The sequence below is a fragment of the Nycticebus coucang genome, chromosome 22 (assembly GCF_027406575.1).
Source record: "Nycticebus coucang isolate mNycCou1 chromosome 22, mNycCou1.pri, whole genome shotgun sequence".
NCBI classification, from domain to species: Eukaryota; Metazoa; Chordata; class Mammalia; order Primates; family Lorisidae; genus Nycticebus; species Nycticebus coucang.
This window is the reverse complement of record NC_069801.1, coordinates 54099529-54125175: the sequence shown is the minus strand read 5'-3', so window position 1 is coordinate 54125175 and position 25647 is coordinate 54099529. Positions and strand designations below refer to the sequence as shown.

The window sequence follows — 25647 nt, the reverse complement described above, 5'->3', positions numbered from 1 at the left end:
AAAGAGGCTGTATTAATGCATGCTTTCCCAGAGAGCTGGTGCTGCTATGTTGAAAGTAACACGATGTAATGGTAACTTGAAGTAGAAGTATCTAACCTTTATGGTGAGCAGAAGTGCACTTGAAGACGTGGCCTAGCTTTAGAATGCTACCGGGGGAGGATTTGTTTATCAGAGGAACTTCAGCCTTGGCTAACCAGCTTGCAGAGAATAGTGCCCTTTTTGAAATGTCCCAGTCCTTTTGGATCTAAAACATGTATATGGAAAAATTGATTTTCAGTATTTAAAAGCGAGAACGTCAGATAGGGTGAGAGTTATGGGCTGAGGGAGTTTGGGCTTTCTGAGGTCTTCAGAGTTGACTTAGGAACTTGAGCTTTAGAGAGCAAAGGGAGGAAGGCCCTTGTGGCCCAGAGCTCACACGAAGTTTGGGATCCTAGGTGCAGCCGTGAGGTCGCGCTCTCACTGCAGATCCTAGCTTTTTCAGACATGGCTGAGACAAAATGCCCTTGGATGAACAGGTTATTACTCCAGAAAGATCCGCAGGGGCCTGCTGTGATCTCTCCTAAAGGACTGACCAGCAGAGCTTGGCAGTTTTCCTTAGAAGAGGCAGGGAAGGGCAAGGCGCCTTGTTATTCAGCAAGCCAGTGTGTCTTTAGGGCATTTACTCTGCACCTGTTTCTTCAATGCTCACTATGGTTTGTGCCTTAAATTCCAAATGCTTTTTTTTCCTCTTTCTTTTTCACCTCTGACCTTTCCTTTCTGGCCGCGCCTGCAATAGTACATTGTGTTTGAGGCTGGACACGAGCCAATCCGTGACCCTGAAACGGAAGAAAACATTTATCAGGTATAGAATCGCTTGCCTCTCTTACCACTGCACCACTACCGGTAAATGCATAAAGGCTCCGACGGGCCTGAAGAACCCCGGGGTCTCTGGTTGTGCCTGGCTTGTTGAGACGCCTCAAATGAATTGGCTTCCAGCTCCCCTTCATTGACCTGTAGTTTCCATGCCTTATTGTTGTAATATTTAATGGACAGTTGGATACAGTATTTTACTTTTGAATAGATCTTAACTCTTTGAAGTGGAAGCAAAAATCAAGGGTTCCATTTTACGAAAGTAAGACATTGGAGCGTTGTTGTCCATCCTACAATAGGCTCCTTCGTTCTCAAAAGAATGGGCTCATTGGCTCAGCACCTATAGCTCAGTGGCTAGCATGCCGGCCACATACACAGGGACTGGTGGGTTCAAACCCAGCCCAGGCCTGCTAAATAAAAATGACAGCTATAACAAAAAAATAGCCAGGCATTGTGGCAGGTGCCTGTAGTCCCAGCTACTTGGGAGGCTGAGGCATGAGAATCACTTGAGCCCAAGAGTTTGAGGTTGCTGTGAGTTGTGACACCATGGCACTCGACCGAGGGTAACATAGACTCGGTCTCAAAAAAATAGAGTGGGCTCATTACATTTCTTTAAAAGCCAGCTCCACTACTGAAAATCAAGTACACATTCAAAAATGCTATTTGCAAACAACATCAAAAATATGCATAATAAAAGAACGTGGTCTTACCCTCTGAAAGGAATTTTTTTTTAAATGTCCATGTAAAGGATACTGAATTTACTTTGTAACTCAATTCTCACAAATAATACTATACAATAGGTATTTTAATCCCATTTTTGCAAGAGGAAACTGAGGCTCCGAGAAGTTGAGTGACTTCTCAGAGTTGTGCACCTGTTTAGGGCCAAAGTTCAAACACAAGCTCAGACTACTTCTACCATGCTTTCCCAACAAAGCAATGGAGGAATCCCAGCACAATAGCCCATGAAAAAGAAAAAATGTCGACCTGCGGTTTTTTGCTCATTAGAATGTTAGTCCTTACGTGAAATGTAAACGCTATGGAGAAGGGGAAAATTTGACATAGTTAATAGTGAATTAAGTGTTTTAATTTTTATCCTATTATCCTGCCTTGCTAAATGACCAAAATATAATATTAGTTCTATCAATAACTTGGTTTAAACCAGCCTTATGGAATATTAATCTAAGTATTTCTCTCCACTGGATCCATCCTCTTTCGATTCAAATGTGAGGTTATGCTTTGAGGCTTTGTTTAAAGTCATCACTTACAAAGTATCTTTAAAAAGAAAAGTTGCATTTGAAAGTGTGGAAGCATATAACCTTGTGGTGTCTGAATATGAGGCCAAAGGAATCATTAACCAGTCGTCATCCTAGGAAGAGAAAGCACCTTTTACATAAAAGGAGGTTTTGCAATATTCGAGGTTTTTTAATCCATCCAGACTTGACTGCAGTCGGCAGGGATCCCTCGGAGCCCTGTGGGACTGCAGTGGGGGAGGGAAAGGTGTTGGGGTGCTTCCTAGAGTACTAGAAGGAACTGGTCTAGGCTGGTGCAGAGCTGGGTTATAGTTCTGGCTCCCTCAGCAAGCTGTGTGGTAATGGGCCAGGCACCTGCCCTCTCTGAGACTCAGTTTCCTTAACAATAAAATACAAGAATGATTTCTTCCTAACATACATGTTGACGTGAGAATGAAACAAACTCATGTGTAGAGTGTAAAGAAGAGATGTTGTCCCAAGTCCCAGAACGTGGAATCTGTGTGGATTCAGGGTCTTGGTGCAAGTGCCAGCTCAGCCATCGGCTCATCACCTTCCCTTCCGCTCTGGGCCTCAAATGTAAAAGGAGCAAATAAGACTCAGAGTGCACACACATGTATAAGGTGCACATACATTTGTGTGAGTACACGCATGGGTGCACATGAATGTATGTGTGAGCGTGTGTGTATGTGTGTATAGGTTCATGTACATGTATGCATGTGAGTGTATGGGTGTTCATGCCTGTGTAAGTGTGTCCGATTATGGGGGTGTGTGCATGGGTGTCTGGGTGCACCTGCACATGTGTGAATGCACATACAGTGCCCGTGCATGTATGTATGTGCCTGTGTGTGTGTGCACATGGGTGCCTGGGCATGTTCGTGTGTGTCCATCTGTATGGATACGCATGCGTGTGTGTGTGAACATATGGGTGTGTGTGTTTGTGCACATATGGGTGCACTTGCATGTGTGTGTACGTGCGTCTGTGTATGTGTATGTGCATGTATGGGTACGTGTGGATATTTATGTGTGTACATGGATGGGTGTGCATGTGTGTGTATTTACATATATGGGTGAGCAAGCGTGTATGTGTGTGCACTTGCAAGGGTGCATTTATGTGTGTGCACGTATGTGGGTGCGCATGTATAGACGTGCGTGGGTGTGTGTGCACTTGTATGGGTGTGCGTGTGTGTATGTGCACATATGTGGGTGTGTGTGTGCATGTATGTGGGTGCACATGTATAGATGTGCATGGGTGTTTGTGCACTTGTATGGGTGTGCGTGTATGTATATGCGTGCATGGGTGTGTGTGCACTTGTATGGGTGTGCATGGGTGTGTGTGCACTTGTATGGGTGTGCGTGTGTGTATGTGTGCACATATGTGGGTGCATGGGTGTGCATGTATAGACGTGCATGGGTGTGTGTGCACTTGTATGGGTGTGCATGTATGTATATGTGTGGATGGGTGTGTGTGCACTTGTATGGGTGTGCATGTATGTATATGCGTGCATGGGTGTGTGTGCACTTGTATGGGTGTGCGTGTGTGTGTGTGCACATGTGGGTGAGTGTGTGTGCACAATTATGTATGCATGTGTATGGTTGTGTGTGCATGTGTGTTCACTTGTATGTGTGCACGTGTACAGGTCCGTGTGTGTGCACATGTATGGGGGTTGGATGTGCATGTGCATGGATGTGTGTATGGATGTGTGTGTGTGTGTGTGTGTGTATAAACGAACCTGCACATGTGTGTTTACATGCTGTTTGTAGGCTGGCCTGTGAATGGCGTTCACATGCCATCTCTTATTTTTTCTCAAAGTGGCTGCCCTGTGCTTTGAATCATTATTCCCACCTTACAGATAAGGAGAGTGAGGCTGGGGGGATAAGGTTATCTTGCCCAGGGCTACAGAGCTAGGAGACCTAGAACCTCCATTTCCCTCTGACCTCTGTAAATAAATCACTTGGTCCTTGGGCTCTTCTCTGCTCAGAATTCCCTGATTCTGAGTTTCACAATTAGATTCTGTGCTCATTTCCAGTCACTATCTAAAAAAAAACCATCACACTTGTTTTAACAGCTCTGACCTTAGGATCTTCCCATCTGTCCATCATTAACAGGAAGCTGCCATTTAAGGGAATGAATATTTTATCAGCTTCTATTGGAAAGGCCTCTGGTCATTTTCTTCTGCATTGCCAGTCTGCTGGGGCTCAATTTACTTAATAAGAGATAAGCTCTTGGGCCTGAAGATAAGGCTGGGCTTTTAAGGAGCTGCTATTAGGAGCCTCATTCTTTTCTTTTCTTTTTTTTTTTAAGGGCCTACATGTTTTCCATGGTTATTTCTTCCGAGTGGTTTACCATGTTCCTTATACTTCAGCTTGGCCCAGGGGTAGCAGCTTTTATTCGCTGCCTTGTTTTCTGGAATGAGGCAAATAGACCTGGTGAGATACATAATTTTTGTATCTCGATTTCCTGGGCAATAAAATGGGAGTGGTACATTCTCTGCTCTGAGGAGTGATGTGCAAATGAAAGCGTCGGGAGCACCATGGGTCCACAGTAGGCTCTGTGTAAAAGTGGGGTTCCTCCCCTTCCTCCTGTTGTCAATTTCAGGTGCCATTTACGATGTCTCGAGATGCTTTAACAGAAGCAGAACGTAACTGGTCTGCCCAATCTTTTCGATAGCCTAAGAAATCTACGAGCTTACTTCACTTTCCTATTTATAACTCCACCATCAGGGAGGCAGAGCCTCTTGAGTAGCTGTCACCTCTTTTCAAGGATCAGTAGTTTCACTTTCCCAATGGCCTTAATAATAATAATTATCTTTCACTGTGCATGCCTCAGAAAAAGTTACCAGATGTCTTTTTAAAACAACACAGACCCTCAAGGTACAAAGTGATGTTTTTGTACATCACTTAATGGTGACCCTTCCAGTAACTCAGTAAGCGCGGAAGGACAGTTGCAATGGCTATTATCTTAAACACGGGAAAATCAAGTCCCCTGGATTGAAGTGCTGAGTCAGAGGTCAGAACCTCTGATTCGAAACCTCGTGTTCTTAATACCTTAACAAGCTTCTTCCATAAGCAAGATTTCAGCATTCTAAGTGGGCATTTTCCAACTTCATTCATCCAAAGCTCATTGTTAATCACTCACCCTATGTCAAGTATCGTTAGTTTAAGATGAAAAGTCACTAGAACTCTGTCACCAACACTCCCTCGCACTGCCTCTCCACACTAATGAGCATGTTGCTGAAGTACCAGGATCTTCTGTATGTACAGTATTTAATGTATAGCTTTTAGAGTAATTTAACATCTCTTAGCTTGTTGATTCAAAACGAACTTACTTATAGAGCAGCTTACAAATGCCCTGCACGTGGGGATGTAGTAATGACCATGGCACAGTCCCCACCCTTGGGACTTTGTAGACAACCCCCTGAGATGCTGAGGACACCCATTGAGGAAACTGAGGTTCGGAGGTTAAAATGACCTCTGTGGCAGAACCAGGATTAGGAACGAGAAGACTGGTTCCTTTTAGTCCAAAATTTTTATCTCTTTACAACATTGTATTATGGAAATGATCTGTTTGGATGGAATGAACCAGCTAGGCAGAGACGAGACTCAGGACCACAGACCTTAGTGTTCATGCAGTGAATGTTTGATCGCTAGACTTAATTTTGTTTAACCAATATTTACGGATGGGGACACATGATAATGAAATACCTGCCCTGCCCTCTGCAGACTTACAGAGCTGTGGGACTACAGACCCACAAGCAATTAAAAATGTGGTGTGATCACTCCACAGTAAGACAAAGCACATTTCCACTCTGCTTAAGAAGCCCGATTACTTTTCCATCTCCCCCCAAATGACAAGGATCTCTGTGAAATCAGAGGCAGCATCCTTGTTCACCATCAACGTCCTAGGGAAAGCACAGTGCATGAGACTTAATAGGGACTTGGGATAACTGATATTTTTTAATGAAAGGATGTACCAGAGGTCACAAAGGTCCAAAGGAAGATTCCAAAGCAGACCTAGAGAGCCAGGCAAGGCTTACCAGAAGATGTACCAGCTGGGATAGATTTTAAAGGACAAACAGGCAGATTGATATCTCACCCATGGGAGAGCCCAGTAGAAAAGCATTTTCAATTATGCACAGTTTGGGTTTATGCATTCCACCACTCCTCCTGCGCGCACAGAGATAATTGAGAGGCAGCTGTGGTTCAACTGTGCTAAATGCCCGTAGTGAGCAGTGAATTACGGGGAACAGAATGCTCTTCATTCTGGGTGAACTAATAAAAACAAAAGTGAGGGCTGGTAATTTATCGGCCCTCATTACAAAGGACTTGGTCGGCATCCTTAGACAATTCCTGTTAGATCAGCAGTTCTCAACCTGTGGGTCACGACCAAAGAAAATACATCCTGCATATCAGATATTTACATAACGATTCATAACAGTCGCAAAATTACAGTTATGAAGTAACAACAAAAATAATTTTATGGTTGGGGGGGTCACCACAACATGAGGAACTGTATTAAAGGGTCACGGCGTTAGGAAGGCTGAGAACCACTGTTCTAGACAGAGCTTTGGTTATCAGGAGCAAAGAAATGGCATTCTTCCCTGGCTACCTGTACACTGAGGCTTGCAAGAGCAGCTCATGGTCCTGTTTTCTGCAAGAATGTGCACGAGCTTCTGTAAATATAGGATGTGATGCCAAAGAAAAAAGCACGCCTACGATAGCTCTCTGTGTCACATACAGAGAGCACCATGGTGGCCAGCTGCCCGGGACTCAAATCTCTGGCTTTCCCACTCACTCCAGAACCCTCTCCAAGCTTCATTTTCCATGTCTGCGACATGGAGACAATTGTGGCCCTTACCTGTTGGGCCTGTTCTGGGGATTGCATGAGAACGAACGTGAACTAGACACCTTTAGAACAGGTCCAGGTTAGCTCATGCTGTTCATGATCAATGTCTTGTTTGGTAGCTAGAAAGAGCTGGGTTTGAACTTGGCCACCCACCACGCTCTGGGCAAAGTCCCTGACATCTCTGAGCCTCACTTCCTACTATTTAAAGTAGAGAACTAGGTACAACTTCTTAGTTTTATTATTAATTATTAGTTACTAATCCTTAATTATTACAAGGATTGGAAGTTAAATGAGAATAAAAATCACAAAGGAACACAAAGGATAAGCTCAGATTCTTACTCTTCATAGAGGGAGGGTAGTGAGCAGCTCCAAGCCTAACACGCTTTTCATTTTACTTTATTATTCCCAACACTCTTCCACGGCACACTTACCCAGCAGACATTAACCGAGCACCCACAAGGTGTTAGGTCCAGTGCCTGCTCTTGCAGAGCTTCCAGTCTAATGGAAAGAAAGACGTGTTGTCAGCCCATTAGAGGGCCACCGCTGGCTGGTCCTGCAGTGGTGGTGCGAGCTGAGCTGTGACAGTTGCTAGGGAAGGAACAGCAAATGAGTATTTCCAGTCTACAACATGTCAGCGCGAAGTCTTTTCTTTTCTTTTTTTTTTTGTTTTTTGAGACAGAGTTTCACTTTATCACCCACGGTAGAGTGCTTTGGCATCACAGCTCACAGCAACCTCCAGCTCTTGAGCTTAGGTGATTCTCTTGCCTCAGCCTCCCAAGTAGCTGGGACTACAGGTGCCTGCACAACGCTTGGCTATTTTTTTCTTGCAGTTTGGCCAGAGCTGGGTTTGAACCCGCCACCCTTGGTATATGGTGCCAGTGCCCTACCCACTGAGTCACAGGTGCAACCCCACAAAGCATTTGATGGACTCATTAGAAAAGTCTTCAACGTGGGCAGCGCCTGTGGCTCAAAGGAATAGGGTGCCGGCCCCATACCGGAGGTGGCGGGTTCAAGCCCGGCCCCGGCCAAAAACTGCAAAAAAAGAAAAGTCCTCAACATATCTATTATTGTTAATATCGTAAACTATGTTCATAGGTACATCTTTATATACTGTATCAGCGACTGAAAAATTATTGTCTGAACACATTACAGTATCATGATACCTAACAGTTTTTGTTTATCTAATACCCATTTTTTCCTTTTATTCTCACTATAACCTGAGTAAGAGGCAGAGCTGATACCAGCGAAGCTTAGAGGACCTGAGTGACCTTCCTGGGTCACTGGTCACAGCATGTGACCCAGGGAGACCAGACTGATGAGTCAGGGAAGTGAGGAAGATTCAGAGAAACCTTAAAAGCGGTCAGATTTTCTGAATCCTTGCCCTGTGCTTTCCATGCCACTACGGGCCTTTTTCTGGAATGAAAACCTTTGGTAATTACCAAGTGGTTTATACACAATCCCACCAGAGTCTGTGCTTTATTCTAGGATCTTGATATTTGCTACATTTTAACATATCCTGGATCTCAGACTTTTGTATCCAGCAGCTTAGGCTCAGATAAAAACAGTTTTTAATCACTTTGGGCCAAGCACAGCACTCCCTGGGCCTCATGTTTGCCTTTAGTGAAATGAGGATTCTTTTGTTCCGCACTCAACCCCTGAAGTCTCTGCAGCTTCTGTTCTGCGATCCTGTGAGGAGCCTGGTGGTAAAGAGCCCCTGTAAACGTTTGTTGAGTGAGACGTTCTCCCTGTGCTCATCCAGTTGTCCTAGGGAAGGAGCCTGGTTGGATGCTTTGCCAGGTAGAGCAGGTCCCTGGGACTGGTTTAAGGGTCGGTCCCCATGTACACCAAGCCAGCTTGGGGTTCAAGTCTGGTTGCTTTGTTCTTTGAAAGTGGAGGGTTTTGACTGTGTTGAATTTGATTTTTCCATAGGTTCCCACCAGCCAAAAGAAGGAAGGTGTTTATGATGTGCCAAAAAGTCAACCTGTAAGTGTAAGTGTCACCCTGAAACTGTGTCTGCAACCTACAGAAGCCAACCCCTCTCCTGAATGAGTGTCATGACACCTATGGCTCTGCCAGGGGACTGCATGCTGAGGACCCTATGGGGGACAGAGGGCGGGAGCATGTGGCATAAATGGAGGGCTGAGGAAGGGGTGCCAGTCCTGATGTAGGGGTGCTACTCCAGATGTAGGGGTGCTGGTCTGGATGAAGGGGTGCTGATCTGGATGAAGGGGTGTCCATCTGGATGAAGGGGTGCCCATCTGGATGAAGAGGTGCCCGTCTGGATGAAGGGGTGCTGATCTGGATGAAGGGGTGTCTATCTGGATGAAGAGGTGCCCATCTGGGTGAAGGGGTGCCAGTCCAGATGAAGGGGTGCCAGTCCGGATGAAGGGGTGCCCATCCAGATGAAGGGGTGCCCATCTGGATGAGGGGGTGCCAGTCCGGATAAGGGGGTGCAGGTCCGGATGAAGGGGTGCCGGCCAGGATGAAGGGGTGCCAGTCCGGATGAAGGGGTGCCTGTCCAGTTGAAGGGGTGCCGGTCCGGTTGAAGGGGTGCCAGTCCAGATGAAGGGGTGCTGATCTGGATGAAGGGGTGTCTATCTGGATGAAGGGGTGCCCATCTGGGTGAAGGGGTGCCAGTCCAGATGAAGGGGTGCCAGTCCGGATGAAGGGGTGCCCATCCAGATGAAGGGGTGCCCATCTGGATGAGGGGGTGCCAGTCCGGATAAGGGGGTGCAGGTCCGGATGAAGGGGTGCCGGTCCGGATGAAGGGGTGCCTGTCCGGTTGAAGGGGTGCCGGTCCGGATGAAGGGGTGCCGGTCCAGATGAAGGGGTGCCCCTCCAGATGTAGGGGTGCCGGTCCGGTTGAAGGGGTGCCGGCCGGGATGAAGAAGTGCCCGTCCGGATGAAGGGGTGCCTGTCCGGTTGAAGGGGTGCCGGTCCAGATGAAGGGGTGCCCATCTGGGTGAAGGGGTGCTGATCTGGATGAAGGGGTATCTATCTGGATGAAGGGGTGCCCATCTGGGTGAAGGGGTGCCAGTCCAGATGAAGGGGTGCCCATCCAGATGAAGGGGTGCCCGTCCGGATGAAGGGATGCCTGTCCGGTTGAAGGGGTGCCGGTCCGGTTGAAGGGGTGCCGGTCCAGATGAAGGGGTGCCAGTCCAGATGAAGGGGTGCTGATCTGGATGAAGGGGTATCTATCTGGATGAAGGGGTGCCCATCTGGGTGAAGGGTGCCAGTCCAGATGAAGGGGTGCCCATCCAGATGAAGGGGTGCCCGTCCGGTTGAAGGGGTGCCTGTCCGGATGAAGGGGTGCCGGTCCGGATGAAGGGGTGCCAGTCCAGATGAAGGGGTGCCGGTCCAGATGAAGGGGTGCCGGTCCGGATGTAGGGGTGCCCCTCCAGATGTAGGGGTGCCAGTCCGGAAGTAGGGGTGCCGGTCTGGTTGAAGGGCTGTTCCTGTGAGTGGGAGTCAGTTGAATTGTACAAATCTCTCTATCCAAGGGACTCAAAATCTCACGTGTTCCATCGCAAAGTTCTCCAGCCAAGGCTTCATTATATCTGGTCAAGTAGAGGTCCGTGTCTTTTCTAAGAAAAGAGCTGCCCATGTCATTTGAAAGGGGTTGAGAAGTTTCAAGGGTACACTACAAGGGCTGGCCCAGGGTCTTTGTGGTGTGTAAGTTCAGCCAATGGAAAGAGCATTATGGAAAAGGCCATGTGCAGTGGGCCAGCATGGGACACAGGAGGGGAGCTGTATTAAGGGCAGCAAGGCCAATGCATCTGGACCCCACAGGCTGGTGGGACTCCTGGGAATCTGAGACAGGATGGAAAACCCTCAGCTCTGTGGGCCTACCTCAACTCACTGCCAGGCCCAGAACGCTCATGTAAGACCTCCAGCTGGCACTCAGAAGGCAACCTCTATACATATTCAGGCAGCACTGGGGAGCCAGCGAAGGTTCTTGAGCAGGGTGCACATAATACTTCACCATGCCCATTGTGAAGGGGTGTTTAGCCACTGTTGATCTCATTCATCTCAACAATGCCTGGGAAGAGACTGGGCTTTGGCCTTGTGCAGGCCCTCAACAATCTCAGCACTGTCTCTAATAGAGCTATTGTGAAGCTAAAATGATTCTACCTGGGGCACTGTTACCAGTTCTGGACCCCACACTCTGAGAGATGAAAAGAAAGGCCTGCGTGTTTACGATAAGATAAGTAAGGGCCTTTGAAACCCTTATGCCAAGACAAGTAGCTGAAGGACCCAGAAATATCTGGCCTGGGGAAACCATCCACCCATGAAGGTGAGATGGGACTCCACAGACGTGGAATGGAAATGCTGTTCTGGGTTAGCCAAATCCTGGAACCGAGACCAGTAATGGAACTATGAGAAAGCCAATTCTGCACAAAGTGAGTCTGACCTTCCTCCCCATCGAGCTGTCGAGGGTGGGACAGCTGGCACCTGCAAGAGATTCAGACATGGAGTGGGCAGCTGGGAAGGGGGTTCATTATGTCCCTTCCCAACTTGAAAGCCTCTACTCTCCAAGCTGGGAGTCTTTCTGGCCCATTCTCGCCCTTCCCTGCCCCCTTTTTCTTCTTTCCCCAGTGAAACTTCTTTCTGTTCTATGTCTGTTTGTCTAACCCACTCTGGGGGTGTCTTAAAACCACCATCCTCCACCTAAACAGTGCTTCTGAACCTCCGTGTTAGTTTTAATGAAAAAACATAATCAAATGTAGATCCCTTTTCAAAAGCCCTAGTCTAGGGACCCTCCTCAGGATGGTGCTATTCAGAGAAAAAGCAGTTTTTCTCCCCAAAGCATCTACGGCTCATCAAGGTCCCTTGTCACTAAGACACTGACCGGCTTTTCATGTTTCCATTCAGCCCAGCCCCCGTGACACTGTTCCCTGAGATTCAATTTGTGCCTGAATTGCCCCAGTTGTCCCTAACAGGTTGAGATGTGTGAGGAAACACAGTCCATTTGCTGCCTTGTTTTCGTGAATTTATTAACCCTTCTGGCCATACCATCTCCATGCTTAATAGCTCCAAGGGGAAAAACAATCCATGTTCCCTAGCTTGAAATACATGGCAGGTTGCCAGAAAGTCCCCCCCCCACCCCGATCCTGTGCATCTAATCTGGCTCCTTCTCGTCCGGCCCCACCGAATACTCCCTTCCTGAAGGAGTCAGCCCTCTTCTCAGCTCTGGGCAGCCCTTCCACCAACATCCAACTTTGCTCCACACTTCGTGTTCTCAGGGAGACTTTCTGGACTTTGGCTGTGAGTGGCATCAGCAGATCACCCCTGTCTTGGTGCTCCCAGACCCTTTCGTGTCACTACTAACAGGACATCTTCCCCCATCACCTCTGTCTGCTTCTTGAGGTCTTTGTATTCCTAGAAGCAAACTGAGGCCTGGTCCATGGAAGCCAGACATGACCCGGCCGCTCTAGGATCATGTAAGAAGTACACAGGACTCTGTCCTACAGAAGGAATTCATGAAAATCACCAGTCGTTTCTTTTCAAAGGAAACCTGTTTTTCTGATTCCAAAATAGTCATGAACTTAATGCGCTGATGTTTTGCTCGGAAAAATACCTAAGCTGCCTGAAAAGCACGCAGCAGCTCCCAGCCAGCTGTTCCCTCCGAGTCCTAGGAGCACCTGGTGGTGATGACAACTTTTCCATGAGTTATTTTCAATGTTTCTAAAGCCTGAGAGAGGCAGGAAGTAAGAAGCTTGGGCTGTTGTGTAGAGACAGGTGGATGCGGGTGGGATCTGAGCACCTTCTCTTTTTACCTGTGGAATTTTGACATTTTCTTGACCTCGATTCTCATGTTCTTATCTACCCAGAGGGTCTGTTGAAGGTAACTTGAGGAGATGATGGCGTGTGTATTGTAAGGTTGATCCCACTTGCCCAGGCCTCCCACCGTGAGGTCCGGGGATACCCCATGACCCTCCTGCCCTGGGATCGTCCTGCCTCCAGGCTTCCCCTTGTAGACCTCTCCAGCGAGTGCAGTTTCTCTCGGGTGCCTCTCTGCTCTGCAAATCCTGGCCACAGTCCTGCTGTTCGCTCCTTCACCACCTGCCCCTTATTCAGAAAGACGCAGATAACCCAGTGAGTTCATGGGAAGCAGCTTCCAGGAAGTTGTGGGACTTCCGGAATTTTCTCACAAGTGAAACTGCCCAGGGGCCTTTGCATGGAGGTTCCACCTAGATCCTCCTTCATTAGGTCCAGGTCTGTGTCAGCCAGAGTAAGAGACTCAGCCCGTGCGTGGGGAAATCATTCATCAGCACATACACTCCCACGGCCCCCACCCCTGCCACAGAAAAACGGGGCCTGCTCTTCAGGGTCACATGTGGGCATAGCTGTCACCTGGCCACTTCCAGGGGGACCCTGAGCAGTTTTTGCATATCTGACCCTCTGTGTTGTTATCTGTAAAGGGAAAGTTATACCCGCCTTGTGACTTCACTGGGAGGATTAGAGACATTTATGCCCTTAACAGAGCATGTGAATTCGATCACACGAGAACATTCCCATATGTTGCTGTCAGGAGTGAAGCTCCAGCAAACAGTTGTCATAGACTGGAGGCCTGTCAACTATTCTAGGTGGTCACACAGCCCCTCTAGAAAGCCTTCCTCACCCCAAACAGGGTAGTAATCCCTCTGGGGTACCGTTGTACCTGTCTTTTCAATGATAGTAACAGATTGTCATTTTCTCTGAATGTGTCCACGGGAGCCTCCAATTCCGTGGCTGATAACCCAGGAGCTTTGTGATCTCAGCACTAAGACATAGCTGGTGTGGAGGACCGAGGTAACGAGGAGTTGTGAAAGAGATCTGAGTTCAAATCCTGGCTTCATGACTGGCTTTGTGACCTTGAGTGAATCCTTTGCGCTGTTCCCTCTTTACTCTTATCAGCTTTATAATGACAACAGAAAAAAACAAATTCAGTAAGTTCTGAGAGTTTAACCAGGTTAATAACAGCGATGGCTCAGTCTGCAGGAGCAGTCGGGGAGACACATAACACATGTCTGTTGCGCTGACTCGCTCCCCAGCATGCCCACTTTTACTCCTTGTATCCCACATTGCGAGTCCACTGAGGACGGGAACCCTGTCATATCCGTGTCCTCATGGCTAGTGAGCAGGGGTGCAGACTAGCTGCTCATATGGCAAATGGATGAGTGAACACCAATAAATGAACAGGGGGATGACCCCATGAAGAATAAATGAACAGAGGAAGGCCCTTAGCCCGAAGATCGTCTGTTATGACACAGTGAGGTTCTTTTTTCCTTTGGGGGCCAGAGGTACTGTGTCAAACTAAGAATATTCTCAAAGAAGCTCCTTTCCCTGAGCCCTTCTTGCACTTGGCATTCAACTGCTCTCATCCTATTGGGCCTCCCATCTCCACAAACATGAGTTGTTTTTTGCCCCGTAGTTTGGCTCACAAGGCTGACAGGTGGTCTTCTAAATGCAAACACACGCACCACACACCTGTGTTCACTCCCCCCACACACACGCACATCAGGAATTGCATCAGTCAAAGCCAAAACATTTGCTTGCTTGGCAAGGTTATTTTGGATTTGGGGATTCTTTATTCCTGCCTTGGGTCGTTAGCTCTTCCCTGCTGGGTCCGTAGGAACAGAATTCAGAATAATCAAAGTTATTTAATTTTCCTGAAGAGAGACATGTGCGTGATGCCATATCAGGGCTGTAACCTGACATAATTAAGAATCGGCATAGTTCTGCCACCAGGAAACCCCTAGAACCATTTGCACGTCACACAGAAGGATGGGGAAAGGATTTGGGTCCGATGATTTCACCAGATACTTGTCTGAAAACCACTATAAATTGTGGGTTTGAAGAGTCCTATTAGTTCTATCTTTTGCCTGGTCTCCGTGTAAAATTAGAGACGGCAATTACATCTTCCACCTCTCAAACAGCACTCAGCTGTAGACTTTCTTTTTTAAAAAAAAAAATATCACAGCTTTAAATAGCAATGTAATAGATAAAAGAGATAAAATGGAATAAAAGGGGTCCTCCATCCTGTCACCACCATACTGGCTCCATGGTGGCTTCTGAGATTTCTCCACATTATAAACAGTAAGAAAGGAGTAGCTCAAAGGAGTAGGGTGCCAGCCCCATATGCCGGAGGTGGTGGGTTCAAACCCAGCCCTGGCCAAAAACTGCAAAAAAAACACAAAAATTAATTTTTTGAGATACTCAGATCCTCTAAGACACTACCACGAACAATGACTTTTCTCCTATTGTATGTGAATGTACACTATGTATAAATTATGATACACGATGTATATTTATAAATTGAATATTCTAAATTTTTTGTTTAAAACCTCTTCTAAGAAACCTCAGTCTGAGAATCATTTCATTAGAAGTGAGTCGTTCACCCTTTTTTTTAATCTCACGGCACACTTGAACCCATAGTTAAACTTCCGAGGCACACTTAAATGATGTTGATCAAAAAAAAAAAAAAAGAGTAAAAAAAGAATATACTTATTGTACTTTGAACTCCTTTTGAAAATAATTTAATTAATGGTCTTTAAAATTTTTCATGACACACCTCAGATCCTCTCACGGCACACCTGTGTGCCGTGGCACCTTGGTTGAAAATCACTGCATTAGAGGCTTATATAGAAAAAGAGATGAGTGTGTGCACGTGTGTGTGCGCCTGTGTGTTTGCATGTGTGTGCTATTGATACAAAACGGTCTACCCCCAAACTCAGTGGCTCAGAGCCACCGCATTTGTTATCGCTCACCAGTCTCAGGATCAGCTGCGCGGTCCGTTTGGCATTGCTTTTCCCTGGGCTCTGCGGCCCACGTGTCTGTGGGTAGCTGGGGGTCAGGCAGGCGACACTGTCCATCTCCACTAGTGTTGCTTGCATCCTCAGGCGGGGCTGGCTATAGAGTGGTCTAGCATGGTTTCAGATGGCACAAGAGGACTCTGTTCCACAAGAGGACTCTGTTCATCTCCTCCAGCAGATGAACCTAACCTTAGTCACAGAAAGCAGTGGCCAAGTGCCCAGATCGCCCAGGGAGGCCTCAGTTCATCACTTCTGCCACATGCTTTCTCCATAGCAATTCATAAGGCTGCCCCAGATTCAGGGGGTGGAGAATAAACTCTACCCTTGGTGGCAATGGCAGCGAAGTTTCCCTGCAGAGGGCAGAGGGCGTGAATAACTGGAGGGGTGCTGGTCTCTGGTCTGCCCCGCAGCCGGCCTGCTGCTGTCCGCACATAAAGTCACTACTGAATCGTGGTAAGCGAGTGTTAGAATATAAAACGCACCTCCTTCGCCCAGTCCACCACCTTGTTTTCTGTTGCCTTCCCTACTTTGGATCATTACCTGGGAGACTGACCATTCCGTTGGACAGCCCAATTCCATGACCTTCATGCCTTGAATCTTTTCACTGACGATGGCCAGGGGGACCTCAGACCCTCAGGTGCCCCCCCTTTCTCTCACCACAAGCTTCTGTCTGTCCTTCCCTCCCACTCTAAAGCTCGTGCTGAACTTTTCTTAGTTTAACATTCAAAATCCATTTAAAATGTTACTTTCTCTCTTTAGCTTTGCTTGAATCCCTAAGGAAATAGCTCTTTGGAAAATATTTCTGCTGAACTTCTAACCTCATTTTGTGGCGGTTATCGGGGAGCAGTGTTTTCCAGTGGTGGAAAGTCTGGGCTTTGGCATCGGAACAACCTGAGTTTGGGCCCCTGCTTCACCTTTGCCCCCGTTTCCTCATCTGTGAACACAGGGAAGGATGGCACCTGCCTCCCTGTTTTTGTGTAAGCACTACGTGAGCTAAAATACGTGAATCAGCCTAGTCTAAGGGCAGTGAGAATTCAGGAGCTGTGGGCGATTACTCTGGTTCTTTCCCTGCTTTTCTGTGAGCTCCTGGAGGACAGGAGTCCATTTAATCATCACCATTTCTCAGGTCGCTATTCTGGGGTTTTCAGTCTATGCGATCTTGACAGTGGGCCCTCTCCCCAGGACAGGGTACAGCGACCACATGTGCACCTGGACATTTTCGTCAGCCCAGGGGATCCTTCACCTTCTGTCCTAGGGCCTCAATTAGTGGCTCATTGACATTCTTCAATGGCAGTGATGTGGCATGTTTGATCTATCGGGGGATTCCGGAGTTTTAGGGCGGCAAAAGTTAGAATGAATTATATCTCTTAACGGTCTCCTTGTATCAGTGCATCGATTTGTAGGAGGAAAGTTTTGTTTTGATCAGCCAAGGTGAGGACACGAAGCTGGTTCCCTCTTTTTACTTAACCTTCTTCATATTTACTCATCCTGCCCCTGGTTTTAACCCTCCTTGGCCCATGCAGTCAGGGTGCTCAGCTGTGGTTACAATCCCTTTCTTTTTCTTCTTTCTCCGATAACTCACTTTGGGATGTGCTTGTTTGCTTACTTTAATCCGGACCTGTGATGTCCCCTGCTTCTGACAGATTTATTCTCAGGGCCATGCTATGCTCCCCTCCACCCTTTCTCAGGAGCTCTGAACCAAGATGAGGCTCAATCTCACTCACTCCTGGAAATACACATTTCATTTCTTCCTGGTCAGTGAAGCTGGAGGCTTATTTCTCTTGTGATCTTAAATACATGGGTACATGTTTATGTCAGGGTCTCTAAAAGCCAACAGCAGAAATGCTTGATGAGAGGACGTGTTAACTGGCTGGAGAGACAGGGAAGTTTCAAGAAGGAGGATATAATTTGAGCAAAGCTTTAAAGGATGAGCAAGGACTTGAACAAGCAAAGGAGAAATGCAATCACCTTCTAGGTGATTTTTTATCTCACAGCATACTTGAAACTATACTTAAACTTCTGTGACACACTTAAATTATGTTAATAAAAAAAATGAACGTACTTACTGGATTTTGAACTTCTTTTGAAAATAATTTAATTGATGATCATTAAAAATTTTTGCAGCACACCCAAGACCCTCTTACATGGCACACCAGTTGAAAATCATTGTTCTAGGATAATGGTTGGGGTCTCTCACATTCTTGAGTCCTCCACTCAGCAACAGTTGATTGGTTATCAATTCCTGCCTCAAGGAGAGGGGGCAAGTGTGTGTTTCTGCCAGCTGACAGTGCCGGGAGGGTTCTTTAGGCGCATATCCTGGCCTCTGTGACTGTCAAAATGCCCACTCCTGAGCGGGAGGAAGGTGTCTACCAAGCGTCCTATTGCTGCATTCATTATTCAGTGCTTTTTACACTCTGTTAGCCTTTGAACAGGATCCCAGCCCCATACCGGGACCACGAGTAGGGTGGCACATTGATGGGCTACTCAAGTGACCCTACCATGCGTGCCCCACAGCACTGGCCGTGGTGGAACTTGACCTTCACAGACAACTGTTTCAATAGCTCAGCCCTAAACTGTAGCACGATGCATAGCCTCTTCACAAGAGAAGGACTTAGTGCTTTTCTTTCCACCACCCCGCCACCTTTCCCCATCCCCCGTCCCCCATGTAATAATCTTGTGGCTAATAAAAAAATCTTCTTTTATCCTTCACCTTATGATTAATTGCCCTGTTTAAAACCCTTAGATATAGTTGTATTAAGCACAGAAGCCTTACTAATTACGGGTGATAACTAGTGAGTAGATTGGAGCAGAAATATTTTTGGCCTTCAGAAGAGATTCTTAAAAATACCGCATAGAAGTAAATAGGAAGGAAACAGGTTGTCAAATTGGTAAGTTGGATTCAACATCAGTTTCCTTTTGATGAAACTGAAAGGAATGATCGGACCATATACCACCCCACCCCAAGATTCTTTTCTCACTTCGGGTGTAATCTTTGTTGATCACGTTAACTTTCTGAGATTCATTTTCATCATCTCCAAAATGGAAACAATGACCACTCTCTACTGACATCTGAAACATTTGTGAGACTCAGGCTGTGTGTGGAAAGAGTTTGCCTCCAAGAGGGTGGAGGGGTTGCTTTTATGAAACCCTGGGGAAGAGAAGACTTAGAGATGATATGTATGTGTTCCCTTCAATTATTTTATGGTCTATTGTACCACATCTGCCAGTTAAGTTCATGAATTCATCCTAGAAAAAGTGCTAGATACTCACTGCTGAATAACACTACAGTCACTTTCAAAGTCCTCCCCTTGGGAAACTGTGCACTCATGCCAGTGCCTAGTCCACCTTTCAGAGCAATTTTGGGACTCTTTTTCTAGAATGGCCATCAGAGCTGTCACACAAAAAACATGCAACAGCGATAATGAATGCCAATCAACAAGACATCACCACACATTGACACAAACACAGTTGTGAGACACTGATATACCAAGGTTATAAAACCTTACCAAATTGTTTGTATAGTGCTGCCAATGTAAGCACATGGTGGTTAGTTCATGAATTTAATTGTCAGACTCTTGTACATTGACAGCCCTTTACGGTCATTCCACAAAAAGATTTCCAAATTGCGTTGAAAGGTAGACCAGCCACTGGTGAAGCTTCCCAAGGGGAGCACTTCAAAGGTGACCATCGTACTATTCAGCAATGATGTATGCGGGACTTCTTCTAAGATGAGTTTGTGAACTTAATTGTCAGGCCTAATAGGATTAGGAGAAAAAGCACAGGTGTATGAGCCAAGAGGGAAAACCCTGCGCCAATAGAAGAAAGAAATTTCAGAACATGGGAGCTGATTTCTGGAGGAAAGGACGCCTTTCCGAGGGTAGAAAGTTCTCTGACCCTGAGAGTATTTGAGGAACTGGCGGATGGTTCTTTCTGGGTCCCCGTGTTGTAAAGGGGACTGCTGTATGGGACCTCAGAAGTTCCCATCCATCTCACTTTCTGTTTGCCCACATCTTTCATTGTGTAAGCCGGTATTTCTGTCATGTTCCTGTTCCCAGTATCTCATCTGCTGCTGCGTCAGATACCCCAGAGGCCCAGTAGCACCTTGATGTTTAAGTCTCCTGCTCCCAGATGCACAGCAGGAAGGAAGTGCTGGTGTTACCTTGTGAACTTAGAGCAAAGCAGTTTGTCAAATACTATGACTAAGTCACCTCACTAAGTGAGAATTGGACATAGAGTAGGTGCCTAAAAAAAAAAAAAACCTTTTTTTTCCTACTGTCCTTCTGGAGCGCTCGAACCCAGGGTTCTAGATCTCTCCAGTGTGTCCTGAAAGGGGCCACAGTGGGGGAAACCGATAAAAAGCCTGGTGACTGGCTTTGACGTCCCAGCTTATGATTGTTTCTTTGTGTTATAGCACCAAGCACTCACCATATATGCCAAGAATCTAAAGCTAATTCAGCTGTGGAAAAGCAGTAGGATTTATTGGGCACCTGCTATATGCCACAGACAGCCTAGGCCAGGGGTCCTCAAACTGCGGCCTGTGGGCCACATGAGGCGGTGTGATTGTATTTGTTCTCATTTTGTTTTTTTACTTCAAAATAAGATATGTGTAGTGTGCATAGGAATTTGTTCATAGTTCTTTTTTTTTTTAAACTATAGTCCGGCTTTCCCAACAGTCTGAGGGACAGTGAAATGGCCCCCTGTTTAAAAAGTTTGAGGACCCCTGGTCTAGGCTGTGGATTCAGCTTGTGTCTTTTTCAGTGATCACAATTCTAGGAATCAAGTGCTAATTTACATATTAAGGAACTGAGGCTTTACCAGGTCATATAACTCACCCACAATTTGGACCCTCAGTTGTTCTGCCTCAGGCACCCACATAATTTCCCCTAAAATACACTGCCTTTAGCATTAAAGCCCCCCATCTCCTCACCCTAATCCAAATTGATCCTCCTGCCTCAGGCCCCATCTTCTGTTGCTTCCATTCCAGATTCTTTGCACCAGCACATCTGGAGACCCAGCACTCCTTGGCTGACTGTGAACAGCCTTCTCCTCCCTTACATTGAGTCCCAAACAGGTATACCCATGTCTGAGTCATTCCTAAAGCTTTTCTCTGCTGAAACACTTCCTTCTTCCTCCTGAATATTGAAGAGATGTTTGTGAACATCAAACAACAAATCTCACTGGAAGCCACCTACCTCTAAAGCTGGAAAGATTCTCACTCTGCCACCCTGCTTCCCCTCCTCCAAACACCCTGTATGTTTCCATATGAGAAACCTGTCCCTCAATAATCAGTGTTTGGTTGACTGCCCTTCACTTAGATTTAATTCAGTCTCTGCTGCAAATGCAGAAAGAGTCGATCCATTAATGTGAAGAATTACAAGAATTCTTTGGACAACCGTTCTCCACACCCATTCCCCAACTCCCATCGTTTATGGGAAATAAATTTTCATTCACAATTCAGCAGTTGGTTTTTCCTTTAGTTTGAAATCTGGATCAAGATGTTGTATAATTGGATTAAATCTGGTCTGAACATTTGTCAGTTCCAATTCCTCATTAAGCGCCACATTGTAGAGGAATTGTAATTATTGCAACACAGTTAACATAGATGTCACACAAGAGAAGGTCGTACAGAAGTGAGGGGAGGGAATCTGAATGTGTGGGTCCCCACAAATGATACAGAAGATTGCCCCTTTTGATGAATCTTAGGTGGGCTTTGTTTTAGCTATACATCACCAAAAGTGTCCTGAATTTCTAAAGTCTTAAGAGTTAGGAAAGGTAAGAGGAGGTTATTGGGTTTTGCCCCACCCTCCATCCAAGAATCCCTGCAGAACCTCTCTGATAAGTGGGGGTGAATGTACTTGACTATTTGGCTTCAGCCCACATACCTGCAAGTGGCAGGTATCATTACTTTTGTAATCCCAGAGCTCTAATTGCTAGAAAACCCTTCTTTTCTTCAAGTTTCCTTGTAATTTCTATTCTCTCATTCATCCATCCTTTGGGCAACATGTACTAGGAACCCCCTACCCGTCTACTAATAGACAGTGTTCTATTCACTAGGGATATTCAGGCGAACAGGACAGGGTGTTTGGGAATTCATAGTTATGGGAAGAAAACAGTTGTACAAAAGTAATTATGATTCCTGTAATCCAGGAAGTGAATAAGATGCTAGGGGACCCTAGTGGGAGGATGGGAAATGTTGCCAAAGGAGTTTAATGAGGTCTTCATCCAGGGGATACGATCTTAAAAGATGATGGGAGTTTATCCCTGGAGAAAGAGTGGGAAAGTCTCCAGAAGAGGAAACCCAGTGTTGAGAGGCATTGCGATGTCAGAAATCCTAATCTATCCCCGGGACCAATAAGTGGTCTTTTGTAGTGGGAGCACAGGACACCTGCATGGAGCCGGGAGGTGAGGATGCACTGAGCTGCCCCAGTGAGCAAATGACTTGAAATGTGGGGGCTGGGGAGCTGGATCTGTGAGGAAGTCACGGAGGCTTTCAGGTGGTAGAGTGACACTATTAGATTTGCATTTCTCAGGGTCCCTCTGGTGGCCTGTGACAGGTGGCTTGGCAGGTGCAGAGACCATTAAGAACCTAATGGAATTATCTAAGTGTATCCATCAAGATAGAGTCGGGAAAGCAGAGCCCATGCCAGGTAGTTTAATAGAGGGAATTTAATGTGAAGAACTAGTTAGGTATGTGTTACTAGAGCAGAGCAGCCTGAACAGGGGAGAAGGGACAGGACTGGTCGCAGCAGAAGCGGCTACCATCCCTGGTAGCAGAGCCCTGCAGCTGGGACAGTCAACAGGCTTCAGGACCACAGAGAGGGGGGCTGCCTGGAGCACTCAACCCACACAGGAGGCTGAGCTACAGCCAGAAATACCATTTGAAGAGAGTTGGGGAAAAAGTTCTTCTCCCTTCCAGCCACCATCCCGTTTCCAGCCACTGCCTCCTGTTGAGCAGCCCTGCAGGGAAGGCTGGGCAGCGTAGCTTACAGGGGTCAGCCCCTGCATTGCAGCACAGAATTGAGACGGGGGTGGCAAATGAGGGTGATAGCACGCCAGGGGCAAGTGTGAGCGGGTGGCTGGGGTGTACAGCACAAACGTGGAGCCTGAGCCCCTTCTGAGGTGACAAGCCTGGGAGGTCAGGTCACCAGGTGACGTTAACCAAGTGTCCTTCTTCCTATGGGCTCTGTCATTCACGAATATGCAACTTTGTGTCTGTAACTTTTAAAAGTGTTTGCATGTCAGCCTTTCCGCTGGCTGTCTTTGGGTTCTGGCCAGAAATGGCAATAATCCCTCCCATCCCGTTGTCTGTTTCCTCCAGGACTCACATTTGGTCTGTGTCACATTATCACACTGAGTGGCATCAGGCTCTCCCTTCCAAGGTTAAAAACTGGGCTGTCAGGAGTGGAGTGAAGCAGAGCTGTGGGAGGCTCGCTGGGAAATGATTCCCGAAACAGTTTTAGCAAATGCCCCTGGGGAAAGGGATAAGTGATGGCTCAGGCAGGGGCCTGGTGTCTTGTTGACTCAGTTGTGTGTCGGATTAAAGCAAATCTGGATAAAAACAGCGAATGCACCACTCCTCTGCTAAAATATAGGCCACTGGTCCCTGGAGGTGCGCTCTTCAAATGCTTTCTAAAACCCCAGATCCTTTATTCAAATGAAGCGTGCCTGACAGCCTGCTACGTAAACAGAAGCGCAGACGTGGTGGTAGACCTGGCCACCAGGAAGTCCTCCCTCCTTTCACTCTGAGGGACAGTCCTGGAAAGGAGGAGATTCAGAGAGAGTGGTCTGGAAACCACTGTCCAAGGGGCTCTGCGAGTTAACTGCATGGGTGGGAGAAGTGAGGCTGTCAGTCGCGGACATGCTCCATGAGCTTTCCTAAGACTTTGTCATCCTATAATTTAATTCATGAACACAGATCGGAAGCCTACTCTTTGCGAGGCTGTGAAAGTAACAGGAAATTTGAAGTTAGAACCTTATCCTCCTCAGTTATATGTCTCCAGGCAAAGTGTTGTTTTGCGTTCTTAGTGACCGGCCAACCAGACGGGGAGAGCTACTTCCTTGGGTTATTGCACAGATTAAATAAGAGAAAGGATGTAAGTGCCATCGTGTGGCATACAGTAGGTGCCCAGCAGTGGGCAGGCAACATGGTGTTACAGCTGAGAGCGTGAGCTTCGCAGCCTGGCTACTTGGGGTCAAAGTTTTCCTCCTTCATTTACCAGCTATGTGACCCCTGGGTGGGTTATGTAAACTTCTTTGTGACTTGGAGTGTTCACCTGCATAATAAAGATACTAATACCCATCTTACAGAGTTATTTTGAGGCCCAGAGAAGGTAATACTTGCAAGACATTTATAAAAGCCCCGATCACATAGTAAATACACAGTGAACGTTAGCCATAATTATTATTATCGCGAACCAAAGACTATACCAAATGCTGCAACAGATATGAGGATCGGTAAGACCTGGCTCAGCCACCCAGTTCTGTTAGTCTGCTGGTGGGAGTAAGACTGGTGCACAGAGCCTGGGGCTGGTGCGCCTTCAGTTCTCTGTGCCCAAGTAGTAATATCTACAAGGTCACGTTTAACTTGACAGCCAGAGGTGGGGCTTGCCCTGCAGGCAGCACACCTGCCCTGTAGCTATGGGACCATGTCACAATCCTCTTAGACCGCCATGACAGCAACAGCAAAAACAGACTGATGCCTTAAACGACAGCAGTTAATTTTCTCACAATTCTGGAGGCTGTGAAGTGCAAGATTAAGGTGCTGGCTGGCTTTATCCCTGGAGAAAGCTCTCTCCTGGGGGTGCTGCCCGGCAGATCTCCACTAAAGTCTCACATCAGCTCCCCTCGGTATATACAGGTGGGAGGAGAGAGAGAGCAAGCTTCTACTTCTTAGAAGGCCATCAATCCCATCTTGAGGACCCCACCTTTGGGATCCAATTGAACCCAATTATCTCCCAAAGTCGCCTTCTCCAGGAACCATCACCTTGGGAATTAGGGCTTCAAATGTGAATTTCGGAAAAACACAAGTATCCAGTCCTTAACAGGCAGGGATGACAAACAACTATAACTACCAAGCATCAAGCACCCCACCGAGTGAGAGACTGCATTAGGCACTTAGCGTGCTATTTTGAGATTCTCCCAAACTACTGTAAAAAATAGGTCTGTCCTTTACCACAGGAGATAGTGAGGAGCAGAAAAGTTAAACCATTACAACTAGAAGAGGTATCGCTAAGAATGTAATCCACCCCCTCTGACCCTAAAATTAGGGTGACCTAGTTTATTATCCAAACTGGGGCATTTTGGAAAGTGACAAAGGGATTTGCTGTTCACAGTCACACAAGGACAGTAGCCAACAGTAGAAATCTTAGGCAAACCAGGAACTAGGATGTCTTACTCCAAGCCTGTGAATTCTGATCCTGCTGGGCCAGGCTGCCTCTAAGACCAGAACACGTGAGATTTCAAAGCAAGGCAGAAGGCACCTAGCTGTCTTGTCTCTGAAACTCTTGGCTAGTGGTGCCACCCATGCCGAAGCAGCCCTGATACTGCCCCCCAGTTACAGGTGCCCGGGTGCGGGCCTGTTCCTGCAGTGAATATGAATCAGGCCGCTTGGAGATCTGTTGTGTGGCGAGATTGTGTGATTCGGGGTATCCGTTTGCTGCTGCTGCTGCTGTGAGTCTGTCATCATTCCTCTCATACAGACCATTAACATTCACAGAGCCTCCACCACAGCCTCTCTAATGAGCAGAGCTATAATACACACTTTCCCCATAAATACCCATTGATGCCGACACTCATTCTCTCTCGGTATACTAATTCAGCTTTTCTGGATAAGTCATCATGTTGAGGTTTTTTTTTTTTTCTTTCTCCCTAACTGCCATTATCAGTCATTGCAGAAGAATAACAAACAAAA

The 25647-nt window shown here is 46.8% G+C and overlaps 1 protein-coding gene across 8 annotated transcripts in view; it reads left to right on the top strand.

The window, feature by feature from the left end:
* DAB1 (DAB adaptor protein 1) overlaps positions 1–25647 on the top strand; it is a 1288157-nt gene that overhangs the window by 1213591 nt on the left and 48919 nt on the right. For 6 of the 8 annotated variants that reach the window (XM_053575146.1, XM_053575145.1, XM_053575149.1 and 3 more), the window contains 2 exons: positions 776–841; positions 8872–8931. In XM_053575146.1, coding sequence (XP_053431121.1) covers positions 776–841; positions 8872–8931 — 126 coding nt within the window. The remainder of the gene's footprint in view (positions 1–775; positions 842–8871; positions 8932–25647) is intronic. The other 2 variants (XM_053575151.1, XM_053575152.1) reach the window with 2 other exon arrangements.